The sequence below is a fragment of the Panthera leo genome, chromosome B4, assembly GCF_018350215.1.
Source record: "Panthera leo isolate Ple1 chromosome B4, P.leo_Ple1_pat1.1, whole genome shotgun sequence".
Taxonomy (NCBI): domain Eukaryota; kingdom Metazoa; phylum Chordata; class Mammalia; order Carnivora; family Felidae; genus Panthera; species Panthera leo.
This window is the reverse complement of record NC_056685.1, coordinates 21192461-21208748: the sequence shown is the minus strand read 5'-3', so window position 1 is coordinate 21208748 and position 16288 is coordinate 21192461. Positions and strand designations below refer to the sequence as shown.

At 44.6% G+C, this 16288-nt stretch overlaps 1 protein-coding gene across 1 annotated transcript in view; it reads right to left on the bottom strand.

Moving 5' to 3' along the window:
• Nucleotides 1-674: 674 nt before the first annotated feature.
• Nucleotides 675-16288, bottom strand: part of MSRB2 (methionine sulfoxide reductase B2) — a 39459-nt gene continuing 23845 nt past the window's right edge. Inside the window, exons 5-10 of the mRNA XM_042948260.1 lie at nt 10678-10850; nt 9679-10144; nt 3799-3881; nt 3474-3643; nt 3156-3285; nt 675-2214 (exon numbers count right to left, since the gene is read on the bottom strand). Coding sequence (XP_042804194.1) covers nt 10047-10144; nt 10678-10850 — 271 coding nt within the window. The 3' untranslated portion in view covers nt 675-2214; nt 3156-3285; nt 3474-3643; nt 3799-3881; nt 9679-10046. The remainder of the gene's footprint in view (nt 2215-3155; nt 3286-3473; nt 3644-3798; nt 3882-9678; nt 10145-10677; nt 10851-16288) is intronic.

Below are 16288 nucleotides of genomic sequence, written 5' to 3'. Positions count from 1 at the left end.
CTTTGGCTCAGGTTCATGGGTTCGAGCCTCATGTCGTGCTCCGTGCCGACAGCTCAGAGCCCGGAGCCTGCTTCACATTCTGCCTTCCTCTCTCTCTGCCCCTCTCCCGCTTGTGCTCTGTCTCTCTCAAAAATAAATAAACATTTAAAAAATTAAAAAAAAAATACTAGTGATGTGAAAAGATTAATTTTGATCAATATTCTTTCAGAGATTTACTTAGAACCAAACAAGAAATTTTATTTTATTTTAATGTTTATTTCTCTTTAGAGAGAGAAATGTATGCTTGCATACAAGCAGGGGAGGTGCAGACAGAGAGGGAAAGAGAGGGAGAGAGAGAATCCGTGAGGCTCCACAACTCACAAACTCACAAACTGTGAGATCATGACCCGAGCCCAGATCAAGATTTGGATGCTTAACCAACTGAGCCGCCCAAGCACCTCAAGGGGGCAATTTTAAATTCACAGAAAACATTAAGCATACTGATTGAAACGAATTAGGAACAAAATGCCCCCATTTTAGAAACAATTTCCTAAAAAAATACATAAATTCATAAAATAGTCCAAGGACTCATAAATATTACAATTCTCATGCAAGCACACCTAGATTTCAAAACAAAATCATAGCACGTGGAAAAAAAGTGTTTAAAGGCTCATAAAAGGTTGATTTTTTTTTTTTTTTTTTTTTTTTTTTTTTTACTATTTACTGCTTTATGTTTTACTATCACTTTCATTGATTGGTTATTCTGCATCCTAAACTATCAACCTGTGTTTAGAATGAGCCCGAGCATTTTTGTTAAGTGCACACTGATCAGTGGCAGTTGGGCAGGGGGGGGGTCCCCGGGCTCCGGGGGCTTGCTGTCCGCAAAGCACTGTGACGCTCAGCCCGGACATTCTGGAAGCATTGCTGAACTGAAGACCCCGGCCCACTGAGGACATTTTGTAGAGGGTCATGTGGTGACCATCCTTCAATGTGTCTGGGCAACAGGGGACCCTTAGGTGGCTCCTCCCAGCCCTGCCTATGGATCGTCCCAGGGTCTCTGACCTTGGGGAGGAGGCCCCAGGGAGCAGCTCTGTCCATGTGGTCGTTGTTCCGATCTCGGAATGATCTTAGCATCCGCCGCCCCTAGGGTCTGAGGGCGAGTGCCCCCCGACCAGTGAGCTGCCTTTCCCGCCTCATACAAGTCCTAGCCCTGCTGCAGGCCTCCGTGTCTGGTCTCCGGGGAGGTTCGGGAAGGGGAAACGAGGCGCCGTAGGATGGCCACCCCCTTATATGGAGCGCTGCCATGTTTTCTGGAGCTCTCAGGCTCTTGGGCCTGACCGTGGCCTTGGGAACGCCTCAAGGCAAAGTTAGCAAAGAATGCCCGAGGTGAAGTTGACATCTTGCTTTTCCAAGACAGAGACCACCGAATCCAGTTTCTGCCCATGAAGACCACCCAGGGGAGAAAGTGGGCTGAGGTTCAGGAACCTTGGGTGTCACGGCCGCCACTAGCTAGGTAAGTCTCTCCGGGGTTCAGTTTGTTTACCTGTAAAATCCACAGGGGTTGGACCCAGTGACTTTTCATTCTCTTCTCTCTGTGGCATTTTATGGTGCTGGGGGTCGGTGACTCCGGGAATAACCCCCACAGAGGAGTATCTTTAGGGAAAGCCCAGGCTGTGGCTGGGGTCCGGGCGGCTGGGGGGAGGGGTAACAGACAGCACAGGTGCACCTGCCCCGGGCCAGGCACTTTCTTTAGTCCCCAGCGGTGGAGACTTGAGGGGAGGACCGGTGGCCCCTAGAAGCCTATTCTCTGGAAAAGGCATCGAGTTCGGTTCTAAAGTGAATGATGCGCTAATAGATTCTCGAACACGGAGAGACGCCTCACAACACCCAAGATGCCTCCGGTGATTCCGATGGCTCTGAACTGGGGAGGACGTTGCTCCCGAGCGAGGCTGTGCCTGAGACGGAAATCAGTCAAGCGGCCGTGTTGATACGGAAGTGTAGAACACAGATTATTTTAATTGCTAATTGTTCTTGAGACCCCTACCCAGGTGTCGTCGTCGTTGTTTTTCCTAAATGTGGCCTAAACGTTCTCAACAGGCACGGTGAAGGAAATCACAGTTTATTCAGAGGCTGCCATGTTGCTGATGGAAGTACAAAGAGGACTCATCAAGGTTGTTGGGTTTTTTTCACATGGCTTTTAACATTTACAAAGAAAATGACTTCGGGGGGTGCGCACTAGGAAGAAACAGGCTGTGAACAGTTACCAAGCAGCCAAATACTCCTACGACGGAGAGAACGTTCCCTGCACCCTCATCTCATCAATCACTACCCCCTCCCTGATAATCGGCATCTAAATGTAACAGGAAGTGCTCTTTTGTTCATGACTCTCGGGGAGGAGGGCATCCCGTCCGTGGGAACACTCCAGGACCTCGTCATGGGTGACTTCGCGGACACAAACCTCCCTCCCTTACACAGACGGGAGGCAGCCCCACGGGTGCCCCCTGTGCAGAGGAAACGACCAGAAGCTTCTCAGCCAGCCGCGAAGGCCGTCCTCCCACCCCTGCTCCCCAGAGCCAGACTCGGGGGACCCTCAGTTAGTGCGTCCTAAGGTGGGAGAAAGTCAGAGAGTGTGAGGAGAGGAAGTTGGGCAGACGAGAGCCTGCCGACAGCCCCTTCTTTGAAGAATTCCTCACTTGCTGGCGTCTTGAGAAAACGGCCTTTTCCTGGAGTCCTCCGGCCCCAGTGGCCCCTCTCAGGCCACCCTACAATGCCAGGAGGTCAGTAGACCTGGGACTCTCAAGGTCACTGGTAATGTGATGTGTTCAAATCACCCTTGCCCCGGGGGGATGGAGAGTGCTGTGTGCGGCTTATGCCGGGATCAAACCATGACAGATAACCTTGGAGAAACATCCTTGGGCTATTCCTGAGGACGGGCTTGCTTTCTTTTTTTAATCCAAGTATAGTTAATGTACACGTTATATGCGTTTCAGGTGTACAACGTGATGATTTAACAAATCTGTGAGGAACAGGCCTCTGACACCCCTCAGACCAATGGTGGGTCCAGCACGCCCGTGGCCACAGGGAGAACATCCGTCGGGTCATCAGCCAGCCTTCGGGCTGGGATTTACACCTTTGCAAGTCGCGGGGGTGCTTGCCGGGGCCCATTCTCCACTCACCTTTTGAGCTGAGCCTGATGGCACGATTCAGGACGGGATGTGCACACTGGTAGCGATGTGACACGTGTCCACTCCGTCCTTTCCTAAGTCCGATTACAGCCAACCCAACCACTGGGATCCTTTGATCAGCCTGAAGGAAGACATGCTTCAGAGGAATACCCACCAACACCAGCCAGAAGGAGCTCTCCTTACAAAAGCAGTCCTGCTCTCTTGGCCTCCCTGCAATTTCTAATTCGTATTATTACTCTAATTTTTATTCTACGATTCTAATTACTATCACTCTCCCCCCCCCCCCCAATTTTGGCATCCTCACTATACCTCCATTTAACTCATCATGTCGGAAGAAACAAGATGGGTCACTGTAGAGAATTCTTTTCTTCCTTTGCTCGTAATGGGCCCCACTGGTCCCCTCGCTGTTCGTGAAGGGCACTCCCTCCACATAAACTGTGCGGTGTGTGGTCCTCTCTGCCCGAATGCTCTTCCCTCACCTGCAAGTTTTCTCAGTGAGGCATTCCCCTAGTTACCCAATCTAAAATTATAACCCACCCAACGTGTCCCATCCGCCTCCACGCTTGGCTTTTCTCCACAGCTCTCAGCGCTGGCTAAAATCTGATTATACTTACTAATTTAGCCGATTGCCTACCTCCTCTACCTCTACGGAAGCTCCAAATGAGGGCAGGAGCTCAGAGACTTCATCTGTGTTGTTGACTGCCGTGTCTCGGGTAACTAGAAAAGAGCCCAGCGGACAGCAAGTACCCCTTCAACATCTGTTGGATAAATACTTGAATGGATGAGTGACGGCGGCTGAACCACCCCCCACACCCGGGCAGCCCAGCCTTCTCTGAGTGTGAAGGGCCCTCGCTTCCTGTTAGAGTCCTGCCCCCACCGCACCCGACATGTCTTGAAGATGTCTCTTACATCTTGCAGGTCTAGCAATGTGATTCGAAAAATCAGTATGTTTCGTGCAGGCTCTGTTTTGTCTTGAATAGGAGGGACCTTCAAAGAATCTAATTTTTCATGCTGATCAAAGAGGAAGCTAAATTTTATTCTTTTGGTACCATTTTAATAAATGAATGTATGACTAAATTCATTGTTAGTAATTTGCTTAATGTTCTCACACGTATTTTCTTAGGTAAAATCGGTTTATACATCTCCTTCGTCTATGTTATCCTCTACCTTTGACAGGATCTAATGTCACTGTTGTGTTATTTTTGCAAATATTAAATCTACTATGGATATGGCTTAGGAATTGTTGGAGGTTTGAAGGAATTTGTTCATGAAACTCTCCAGGTCCAGAGTTATTTTTGAGAGGCAACTATGAGTAATTTCTCTTTGCGTATTAGTCTATTCAGATATTAAGGTCTTCTCGGGGCGCCCGGCTGGCTCAGTCGGTACAGTGCGCGGCTCTTGATCTCAGAGTTGTAAGTTCAAGCTCCACATTGCGTGTGGAGATTACTTAATAATAAAATCTCTTTTTTTTCAAAAAAAGATCTTCTTATAACAATTTTTTAAATTTAATATTTCCCATAAAAATCACATATTTGAATGGAAAGGCAGCCTACCGAATGGGAGAAGATATTTGTAAATCATATATCCAATAAGGAGTTAATATCTAAAATATACAAAGAACTCATACAACTCAACACCAAAAAATAAATAATCCAATGAAAAATGGGCAGAGGGTTTAGACATTTTTCCAAAGGAGACACACAGATGGCCATCAGACACATGAAAAGACACTCAACATCACTAATCATCAGGGAAATGCAAATCAAAACCACAATGATACATCACCTCACACCAGTCAGAATGGCTGATGTCAGAAAGACAGGTGTTGGCAAGGATGTGGAGAAAGAGGAACCCTTGTGCACTGCCGGTAGGAATGTAAATTGGTGCAGAAACTGTGGAAATAGTATGGAAGTTCCTCAAATATTAAAAAGAGGAATAATATCATATGATACAGTAATTCCACTTCTGGGTATTTACCCGAAGGAAATGGAAACGTGAATTTAAAAGGATACAAGCACCCATATGTTTAGTGGAGCATTATTTATGATAGCCAAGATCTGCCAGCAACCCCAGGGTCCACTGATAGACAAATGGACACCCACCCCCACCCCACACTGGAATATTACTTAGCCATTAAAAAGGATGGCATCTTGCCATTCACAACAACGTGCCTGGAACTAGAGGGTATTATGCTAAGTGAAATAAGTCAGGTAAACACAAATAGCATATGATCTCATTTATCTGTGGAATCTAAAAAACAAATGAATAAACAAGCAGAAATACACTCACAAAAATAGAGACCTGGTGGTTGCCCGAGCAGAGGGAGGTGCGAGGATGGGTGAAAGAGGTGAAGGAGATTAAGAGCTGCACACTCACACTCCCAGGAACAAAATAAGTAAGTCACAGGGATAAAGAACACAGCATAGAGAATAGAGTCAATAATACTGTAATAATTTTGTGTCTGTGACAGATGGTGACCACTTAACCTTAGTGAGCATTTTGTAATGTACGTAACTGTCAAATCAGCATGTTATATACCCACTACGTTATACACCTAATGTAATGTTGTAGGTCAACTATATACTTCAATTAAAAATACCCCACACGTTTCATCTGTATTTTCCAGTTGAGCTCTAACAAGCATGTGTTAACAATTCTAAAATCTCCTGTTACCTGTTTTTATACTCCACATTTCATTTCTATTTTAGTTCAGATGAACATTCTCTCTTCTTGATTAAAATGACTGGAAGTCTGTTTTATGTTCTCATTGTTTTTCAGAGATGCATTTCTTTGATGTTCTAATAAATTGCTCTCCTAATTCACTGTCTCCTCTTAGTTTGTCCTTTCTTTATCCTATGAAGATATCTAATAAGATTGCCTTATTCTTTTTTCTAACTTTGTTAAATGAATCTTTTATTTCATTTGCTTTCTTTTATAAAAAAGAAAAGAATTTGAAGCTACAAATATCTTAACAATAGCCTATAATTTTTGATACGTAGTGTTATTTTCTTAAATGTCATATAATTGAGAATTTGTCTCATCCTTGTTCTGGGTGCCCGAGATAGAGCTTTTAAACCCCTGGAGATTCCTGAGTGGTTAAGTGTGTCTTTCTTATTCATGAGGGGTCACTGGACCACACCCGAGTTTATGCTAAGATGACTTGGATGGGGACTGGTCATGTTGGTAAGACCAATCGTGTGATTAGAGGGCCACTCGAGGCTTTGAGCCACGTGTTATCAGCCCAACCCCCCACCTCTGGGGGAAGGGAGATTGAGTTCAATCATGTGGCCAATGAGTCCATCAGTCACACATATGCAATGAAATCCCAGTAAACACCGAACACTGAAGCTCTGCTGAGCATCCTGGTTGCTGAGCATATTGACGTGTTTTGGGGGGATGACGCGACCTGATTCCACACGGAGAGGCACAGAACCTCTCGCGGTGTGTTTCTTCACTGACTGGTCTTGATTTGTATCCTTTAGAATAAACTGTAATAATAAGTATAGCAGTTTCCTGAGTTCTGTGAGTCTGGTGAACTGTTGAACCTGAAGGAGGTCGCAGGAGCACCTTTGGATTTGTAGCCAGATGGTCAGAAGTGCAAGTAGCCTAAGGACTCCCAAACCTGCAGCTGGCAAAGGACACGAGAGTAGTCTTTTTGGGGACTGTGCCCCACACCTGTGGAGTGGGTACTAACTCTGGGTGGTTAGGGTCAGAATTGCACTGCAGTCAATACATTACTTAATAATTTACTTTTTTAAGAAAGAATATAATTTAATCATTTGCTCTAGCAAGTTGATATTCTTTCCACCTTCAGATGTAAGTCAAACCAGTCACTTATGGAGTGTTTTGGCCTTTTTGTTGTTGCTGCTGAGATAGGGAGCAGAGGTGTAACCAACCCACCAACACATAATCCAATGGTCATTTTGCCAGTTATGAGTCTACTCAAACAAGTCACTGGTTTCAACTTCTTTCTAAATATAGATTGTTTTTTAACCCTGTGTGTATGGGTGCTAATTTGATGGTGAGAGGTAGAAAAAAAGTTACTGGATAGGAGGTTACCATATAAAACGGCTAATACAATAAAATAGTAATATTCTCTTCTGAGGCCAAAGAAAACCATGTCTGGAAAGTAGATGAAAGAAATATTCTATTAAAATTGTTCCTCTGCATGCATTATTCAGTGCTTCAGGATGAGAGTGCTTACATGGTTGGTACTTGGTTGGAATGGCAGAAGCCTCCAGAAAGGTGGGCCGACTAGGGTACCAAGAACTGTTTCTATTTTTAGGAGAGGTCTTTCTTAAATGAAAGTATGGTCAGAGTGAAAACTTAACAGATATTGTGGCAAACACTCCTGAAATCAGGCATAGCACTATGGGAAAAGGTGCTACAGATGGGGTCACTGAATGGGCCAAAGGGACCTTCCTGATTAGTCAGTATTTTCTGAATGGGCCTTTTTCCCACGCTCTTACTCTGGAGGATTATATCTGAGATGCATGGAAGCCCACTACTAGGAATTCCCAAAGGCAAGAACATATTTAAAACTATGATTAACATGTTCAAGAGCAGAGACGAAAACCATGGGAGGAAAATACACCCATTTTTCTCTGTTGAAGATGGAGAACTTCAACAGAGAATTGGAATGCATAAAAAAGAATCAAATGGTTATTTTAGGGCTAAAAAGGTATATACCACTTAAAATGAGGACTTCAAAAGATGTGTTTAAAAGCGGATTAAACAAGCAAAACGATAAGAATGGTAAATTACAGAGCATGTTGACCAAAAAGACAAAAAACAAAAAACACCAAACTGAAGTATGGAAATTTGGAAGACTGGGAAAGTTCAGAAAAGAACCACAGAGACACATGGGATGCAATAAATGGCCTAAAATTTGTGTGATTCAAGTTCTAGAAGGAGAGGAGTGAGGTCAGGGAAAAAGCAATAGTGAAGGGAGAGTAACAGAATTTTCCAAAACTGATGAAAGTATCAACCAAAGATTCAAAGAACTGTGTGAACCCCAAGCACAATAAATACATAGACAACCACACTAGGGCACATCATAAACTGCTGAAAATCAAATCAAAAGAGAAATTCGTAACAACAGCTGCGGGTTGGGGCAGGGAACGTACTGCTTTCAAAGGAGCACCAATAGCATGGGCAGCTGATTTCACAGAGGAAACAATGGAAGCCATAAGACGATGGAACGGAACTTTAAAAATGCCAAAATAAAATGTCCAAATTAGAATACTATGCCCAGGGAAAATATTTCCAAAATGAACGGAGATAAAACTCACCAAAATTTATACATTAAATAGGTGCAATTTTTTGGTATATCTTTTCCTCGATAAAGCTTTAAACATTTTAAAGGAGAATAAATACATTTCTCAGCCAACAAAAGAAACTGAGAAGATTCAATCTAGGAATCATGAACTAAAAGAGAGTTCTGGGGCGCCTGGGAGGCTCAGTCAGTTGAGCATCCGACTTCGGCTCAGGTCACGATTTCATTGTTTGTGAGTTCGAGCCCCGCGTCAGGCTCTGTGCTGATAGCTCGGAGCCTGGAGCCTGCTTCAGATTCTGTGTCTCCCCGTCTCTGCCCCTCCCCTGCTCATGCTCTGTCTCAGAAATAAATAAACATTAAAAAAAAAAATTTTTTTTTTAAAGAGTTCTTCAGGCAGAAGAAAACAATCCCACAGGGAAATGTGATATTTCAGGAAGAAATAAGGAGGAAATATGTAGGTAAATATAAATAAATATTGGCATATAAATTAATGACTTGTGGGGCTTAAAATGTGTGTAAAATTAAATTCATAGCAACAGTAACACAAAATATGGAAGGGTGTTAATGAGGTTAAAGCGATCTAAGGAGAGCATTCTTGGAAAAGTAGCAAAAATAATTGTTACATGGCTGTGACAAGTTAGGGATGCATGTTGTGATCTCCATGGTAACCACTAAAAGAAAAGCTACATGATGCACTACAAACTAATAAAGAGAAAAATGGAATCATTAGGTTTTTCTTTCTGCCTATAAAATCTCAAATAATTTAAACGCTTTCAATAGCAAAGTATTCAAGACTCTCAATTTGTAAAACAGTTGAGTTCTATTAAGGTTGTATAACCAGATGCCTACTCCAACGTAATCTGTTTCTTTTTTCTTTTGGTATCTGATTTAGAGTTTTCACAAAAGAGCAAATTCATAGGCTTAGACACAAAGTAAACACCGATTTTAGTAAGTATTTTATTTGAACATGTTAAAGCTTAACTTTGCAGCCACTTTTACTCATTAATCACTGAAACCTAACAAGCTCCCACTGGCACTTATTTGTGGGTAGAAAGCATGAAACCAGAATGGTCAAGACATTCTAAAGCTATGAAAAAGAACCATGCATCCCACCGATCACTGCGTGTGCCTCCCAAACTCTGCTGTCCCACAACCCCGGTCCTTGGCATTTCTTTTGGCGCTGGGATTGTTGATTACTCTAATCCCGCGTCCCCTTCCTCTTTTCCCTTGACCCCTCACCTGTATAGGTCCACGAAGTGCTTCACTGCAGTGGTAAGGTCAGGGTAGTTTTGTAGGAGTTTTTTGGCTCGTGGTCCATCAGCTTCTTAATGTCCCCCAAGAGTCACACCCTCTGGTCCCAGGCAAAGCCTACAGAAGTCAATTCGATGGAAATGGCTGCCCTTCTGTCACCGCGTGAAATTCCAGTCCAAGCTGGAGTCAGGGTTGGGCTGAGTCCAGGTAAATACATCCCAGAGGTTGTGACTTGCCTGGTGCCAGCAGCACATTTGGCCTAGCTTGGTAGCCAATAGAACACGTCATTCATATGAGCGGTGACAACTGAGGGTGTAAATGAAGCAGTGGCGAAGGGAGGGGACCCCTGGAGACAGTCAGTATTTCCTTGGTTTGAACTTCAGTGCCACACTGTTGATGCAAAACCTCTGCCCACTAGGCCCACGTCCATCAGGAAGCACGCGGCCAAGACGGGCTCCGAAACTAGACAGGTGAGCCCCACGTGGCCGCACCCCGCATGGCCACCCCACTCTGGTGTCTGACATTTGTATGGGGGGAGGGAAGCTTATCACATCAGAATTTGATTAAGAAATGAAAGAAGACAGGGGCGCCTGGGTGGCTCAGGCAGTTAAGGGTCCGATTCTTGACTTTGGCTCAGGTCATGATCTCACGGCCCGTGAGTTCGAGTCCCGTGTCGGGCTCTGCGCTGGCAGCACGGAGCCTGCTGGGGATTCTCTCTCTCTCCCCCTCTCTCTCTGCCCCTCCTCTGCTCACTCTGTCTCTGTCTCTCTCTCTCTCCCTCCCTCCCTCTGCCCCATCTCTGGAAGGCCACAACCAGGAACGGCTACGTCAGAGAGTGGCTCAGGAAGGTTCTTTTTCTTCCCTGCAGTGCCCAGAATGATGGGAGAAGGATCTGAAGTAGCAAGTGTAGAAAAGTACGAAAATACTCCCGCATCATAACACCAGCTACACTCTTTGCAGCATCGGGGAAAACCAAAGAGACAAAACAAAAAAGCCCCACCTGCTTGCAGACAACCTTGGTGCGAGTTAATCCTAACGAGGTGTCCACGCCTCTCAGGATCCCCGCGTCCCTTTCATCGGAACCAGACGTCCCGTGAGCCTCAGAAAACGAAGGCCGTCCGGTGCCAGAGCAGTACTTTTTCTCCGAACCGTGGAAGACACTCGCCACGCGGCAGCTGCTGAGATTGTTATGAACACACGAAGAGCATTTGATGCCCCAACTCATTTTTCTGATCCCCTCCCTCCTCTGCCAGACCTCCAGGCCAGTTAGGTGAACAATCAGAGTTCCGCAGGAACCCTGCCCGCTGCACTGTCACTATTGAACACGTTGTCCCGTCCCCCTGAAAGGATCTCTTGTTCCTGGGATGCTGCCGGCTCTCCTCCCGATGTCCGACAGGGACCGAAAAACACTAGAGGCTTTGTGAACTGTGATGCCCATTAGGAAACACAGATCCAATCCAAGTGGTCTAAATGTGGAAAAGGGGGAAATGTAAATGAAAGAACAGTGGTCCATGGAGGGCGTCACAGTCTGGGCCCAGCAGGGGGAGACCTGATGAAACGCATTTTCAGCAGCAGGACCTTCCGGTTACCCGGACACAGAAGCCTGACTGCCTCTGCCATTTCGCAGCTGTGTGACACTGGGCAGGCTATGTAACCTCTCCGGGCCCCATCTTTAGCATGGGGAGAATAACACCTACGTTATGGAGATGTTTTGAGGATTGAAGGAGATACTGTGCGGGGGTTGGGGGGGGTGGTACGTGCTCGTGAAGGTTCGCTGTGAACAGTCGCTGCGGCACCGTGACCCTCCTGGACACGTCCCATGGGAACGAATGGCGCCGAGGTGGGAGAGGCCCAGAGGGGCCGACCAGAGCAGTGAGAGGGAAACACGCAAATCCACGCGCCAGGGACCCCCGGTGAGCTCCCTCAAAGGGCACTAGGGAACCCGAGTGGAAAATCTGCAATGGCAGGGGAAGGGCTCTCTAAGGAAGAGGGAGAAGAAATGCACTATAAACTCTGCAAAACAAACAAACGAACAGACAAACCAAGAGCCAAAAACCAAAAAACCTGAGTAAAGAGAAGGAAAAATGGCAAATAACCAACTCCCTAGCCTATGAACGCAGAAGGAAGCTTGGGGGAGAGCACAAGCCGCAGCAGTAAGAGTCAGGTTTGAGGCGGTCATCCTCAAACACTCCCATCTCAGGACTGCTCTCTATTAAATCACTGAGGAGCTCTGAGAGCTTTTGTTTACGGGAATTACGGATACCGATGTTTAACAAATTGGAAATTGTAACTGACAGGTTGAAAATAATCATCCATGAAGTTATTTTTGAAAATAACGAATTCATTACCTGGTCCCATAAATAACCTACTTTTCTGACAGCAGATTATATTTTCCAAAATGAAACAAACACTTAGTGAGAAGAGATGCACTGGTTTACAATTCTGCGCATCGCTTTAACATCTAGCTTAGAAAAAGGAAAAAGACCATTGACCCTTCGTATGTGCTTCTGGATTCAATCTGCTGCACTGCTATTTTGATTGAGGTACAGAAGAGGATGTGGCCTCATGGATATGCAGTAACGAAAGAGAGGGAGGGCCTTGTAGGGCCCCTAAAACGGTCCCAGATACTCCCAGGATCCTCAGACCAGCCTTTGAGAACTCTGAGTAAGGGCCCTGACTTCTGACAGGTGTGGGCGTGGAGCCAGGCTCTGCTATATCTGTGACCTTGGCAAGTTATTTAGTCTTTTAAAGCCTCAGTGCCCTAATGGATAGAACAGTAAAGGCATTATTGCCTCACAAGGTTGCTAACAAGACTACCTGAAATAGTTTCCCTATAGGTACAGTGTATTTAGCATAGTGTTGGATAAACGGTACATGAATCGGTAGCCATTATTTTTAAAAATCATTACTATTATTAATAACAGATATCCATGAAATCTGAGCAGCCATAGGTCCACTTTTTTTTTTGCAACCCTTTCCAAAGGGCTCAAAACTATTCATCCGAGGCACCCTGGCCCAGGGAAAAACATTTTGAGTATGTTTTAGTCACAGCCTTTCCACCCTTAACATTACACGTAAACCAGTGATCATTAAAGGCATTTTGATGGAGAATTACGAATGTAATACATTTTTTAATGAATTAATCTAAAGACTAATAAAAAGTCATTTAAAATGTTTATGGGAAACAATAAATCTTTACTGGTGCAATTAACGGAATCTGCAGATTTTACCAGGTAATAATGAGAGGTCCATCATACAGAATTTCAGAATGGAAACCTAAATATTAAGGTCAATTAGAAATTCCAATATATATGGGAGCTCCTGGATGGCTCAGTCGGTTGAGCATCTGACTTTAGCTCAGGTCATGAGCTCATGGCTCATGGGTTCGAGCCCCACTTTGAGCTTTGCGCTGAGAGTGCCAGGGCCCACTGTGGATTCTCCGTCTCCCTCTCTGCCCCTCCCCCGCTCATCGCACGCGAGACTGTCAAATAAACAAATAATAAATACACATTAAAATTTTTTAAATAAAAAAAAGAAATTAAAATAAACATGTTTAAATGATTACCAGATTATAAGACTCTACCTTGGGAAACTAAAACCACTCTGGATCATCTCTTTTCATATACTCTTAGAGGTGTTTCTTTGGTTTTGTTTTTTTGCTGTGTGTTTGTGTGTTTTTTACGTGTTTATTTGCTTTGGTTTTTCTTCATTTCTGGAAATTCCACAGCCCCCAAACTACAGCCGAAGCACCTGGTGATAACTGACAACTCTAAAATCTTAGATGAATTTCCATTCATTCGGAGGAACCGGAACACAAAAAAGGTTTTTAACCAATGTTACTTAGTTACTTGTAACATGCAGGACATCCTGATGTTATGTAAGAAGGAAAGTAATATTAGGCTTTCAGTTTCCTTCTATTCTGAGAAGGATGTAGGAGCACCAAACATGTGATCCCACAGTAGATTTTAATAAACACTTCCAGAATGGGTACGTGGGGGGGAAGGAGAAAGAAGGGGAACAGAGGAAGCAGGGAAGTGGTGGCAAATGAAGCAACAGTCTGGAGCCCCCAGAGGGGTGATAACATCCTAAGAGTGTTCTGGACCTGGAAACCTTGGATTAAAGGCCTCTGATTTGGACAGGAGGCATGTCTCCCGGAACAGGCACCATATTGGTTCTGTGTGAAGCCAATTCTGCCAAGAGGCAGTGGTCCTGCATCCACTTGACTCTTTCTTGGCTGACCAACTTTCCCCCTCATTTTGACCCTACGCAAGCATTTGGAGGAATGTTTACTTTTTTTCTCCACCCCTGCTTGCTACTATGAAGGCTGGAGACTAGAGAAAGAGAGAGGCAAAACAAGAATATTTTCCTAAGACCAAGCTCTTGAATGGGAAGCATCCTCAAGAATATAAGCTTCATTGATAGATTCTCATTAATGAGACTATATTCACAAGAATTCCTCATTCTCAAAGGCTTATCTCCACATGCAGCCTTAAGAAGGATCCGTCTCTGAGGACGGTCATTGCCAACAAGTACTGAGTGCTTGCTGGGCACACACCGGGCACTGAGCTGGTGCTTTTGCGTGCATTACCTCACGACTCCGTTAATCCTCTCAAGAACCTTATGAAGTCCAACTATCGTGCTAGCACGTTACAGGTGAGGAAATCAAGCCACAGACTGGTTCAGAGACATGCCCAAGGTCACACAGCAGGGGAGCAGACCCCTAGCCACTTCAGTATCCTACCTCTCCTATAGACAAATACATCTTTAAGAAAAGTATATTCTGGAGCATAAAAGATCCTTTTAAACATATTCGTATTTCTTCCAGTTTCAATCATTCAGCAGCAGCAGCAGGAAAATGGAACAGAAACCAACTCAAAAGTCCCTAAGGGGGAAAAAAAAAATAGAAACCTTTCAACTAAAACTAAATGATTAAAAAAGAAATAAGTAAGGTTGGTGAATCGGCAGCTTCGCAAACTGGCCTCTGGTAAACGGGCTTCTCGAGAATTGGCTGGTTCTCCTGTTAGTCTTGGCTGCTTCACTATCTCAGTGACCTGGGGTTGGTCACTCGACTTCCTTAATTTGGACACGCATTGTGCCGATACGGTAGCCACTGGCCACATGTGGGCTTTTAGTTTTAAATGAATTAGAGTTAAATAAAATTAAAAATTCATCTTCAACGACACTGAGCGTTCAAGAGCCAGATGTGATTAGTGGCGACCATATTGGATAGAGCAGATCTGGAGCATTTCCATGGAGGCAGAAATTGCTCCTGGACAGTCTACGCTACTGTTCTAGTCTCAGGTCCATCCCGGCTCCAACGTTCTGTGATTCCAGACTGGCTGCTGCAGTGAGGGGATGGTGGGCCCTGGGGAGGAAAAGGTCTCAATTTTACTAGTGCAGAAACTGGAACACCAGTGAAGTAAGAAAATGAACGCAAAGTGGGAGAATGCCCTTACGAGGACAACTTCTCATCCTGTCTTCACAGCCCAGAGGTAGAAACAGAGCATCCGTCTGGTTATTGTACACCTTTATCTTTGACTAAAAGCAGGCTGGCCATCTCAAGGTCCTGCTTCTCCTTCACAGAACCAAAGGTCGAGGAACAACTAATGGTTCAGAAATATGCGTCCCACATCTTCCTGTGTTAAAATAACCTGCTTCTCTTCGTTCTCCCCAGGCCATCCCGGGCCGACTGCTCTCTTAGACGTCTCCTCACCAGCCACTTGTCGTAGTGCGTGAATCCGGGCAAAGACTTGCCCTTGCGCAAGCATGAAGGGAAATCGATCCTAATTGTTCCTCATCCTTGCCGGCGGGGTCTGGCTTTCCAAATCCGGCCCACATTAGCAGCCAGCAGCCCAAGAAAGCCCGGTCTGCTCAAAGCCCAAAGGACATAATGAAGCCCGGCTTAATGGAAGATTCACAGAGCTGGCTTGATTTATATTTTATTCTAAACCAATTTAGGGTTGATGCAGAAGAAAGGAAAATATCTTTGAAGTTCTGAAAACAGGACTTCAAAGATGTTTTCCTTTCTTCTTCATCGAATCTACTGTTTTTAGACTGTTTCCTGCATGGCTAAACAAAAAAGCCTTTGTTGAGAGATTTCAGATCCTGATTGACTTAAAAGAGGCTTTGAAATCAAGGGACAATTAAATTTACTTTTAGCTGGTATAGAACAGGGTATGGTATTCACTACTGTCAAGCACTGTGGGGAATCTATCCTCATAAAATTCTACATTTCCCAAATTAAATTATAAACCCATTTTCCCTGGGAGAGATATAGTTTTAATCACATGGCCAGGCAAATACTATTATGGTTTAGGTTTCTTTAAATACTTTCCCAGGAAAATATTCTAATAGTGTTACCTTAAGGTGCCCATGAAGTTTTATTTGTTGTCTAGTTCTCGGGGATACAGAAAGAAAGAATACCGGCTAAGAGATCTCGTTAACTGCTCTACATGCTAGAAATAATCAGGACAGGCAAGTATTTTATATCAACAGCTCTCCTTATAGCAACCATGCCAAATGAGGAGGGCGATTAAAAACAACAGGGGTATATATTTAGCCAAGACTTCAAATGAGACAGAGCTGCATGAAATCTGGA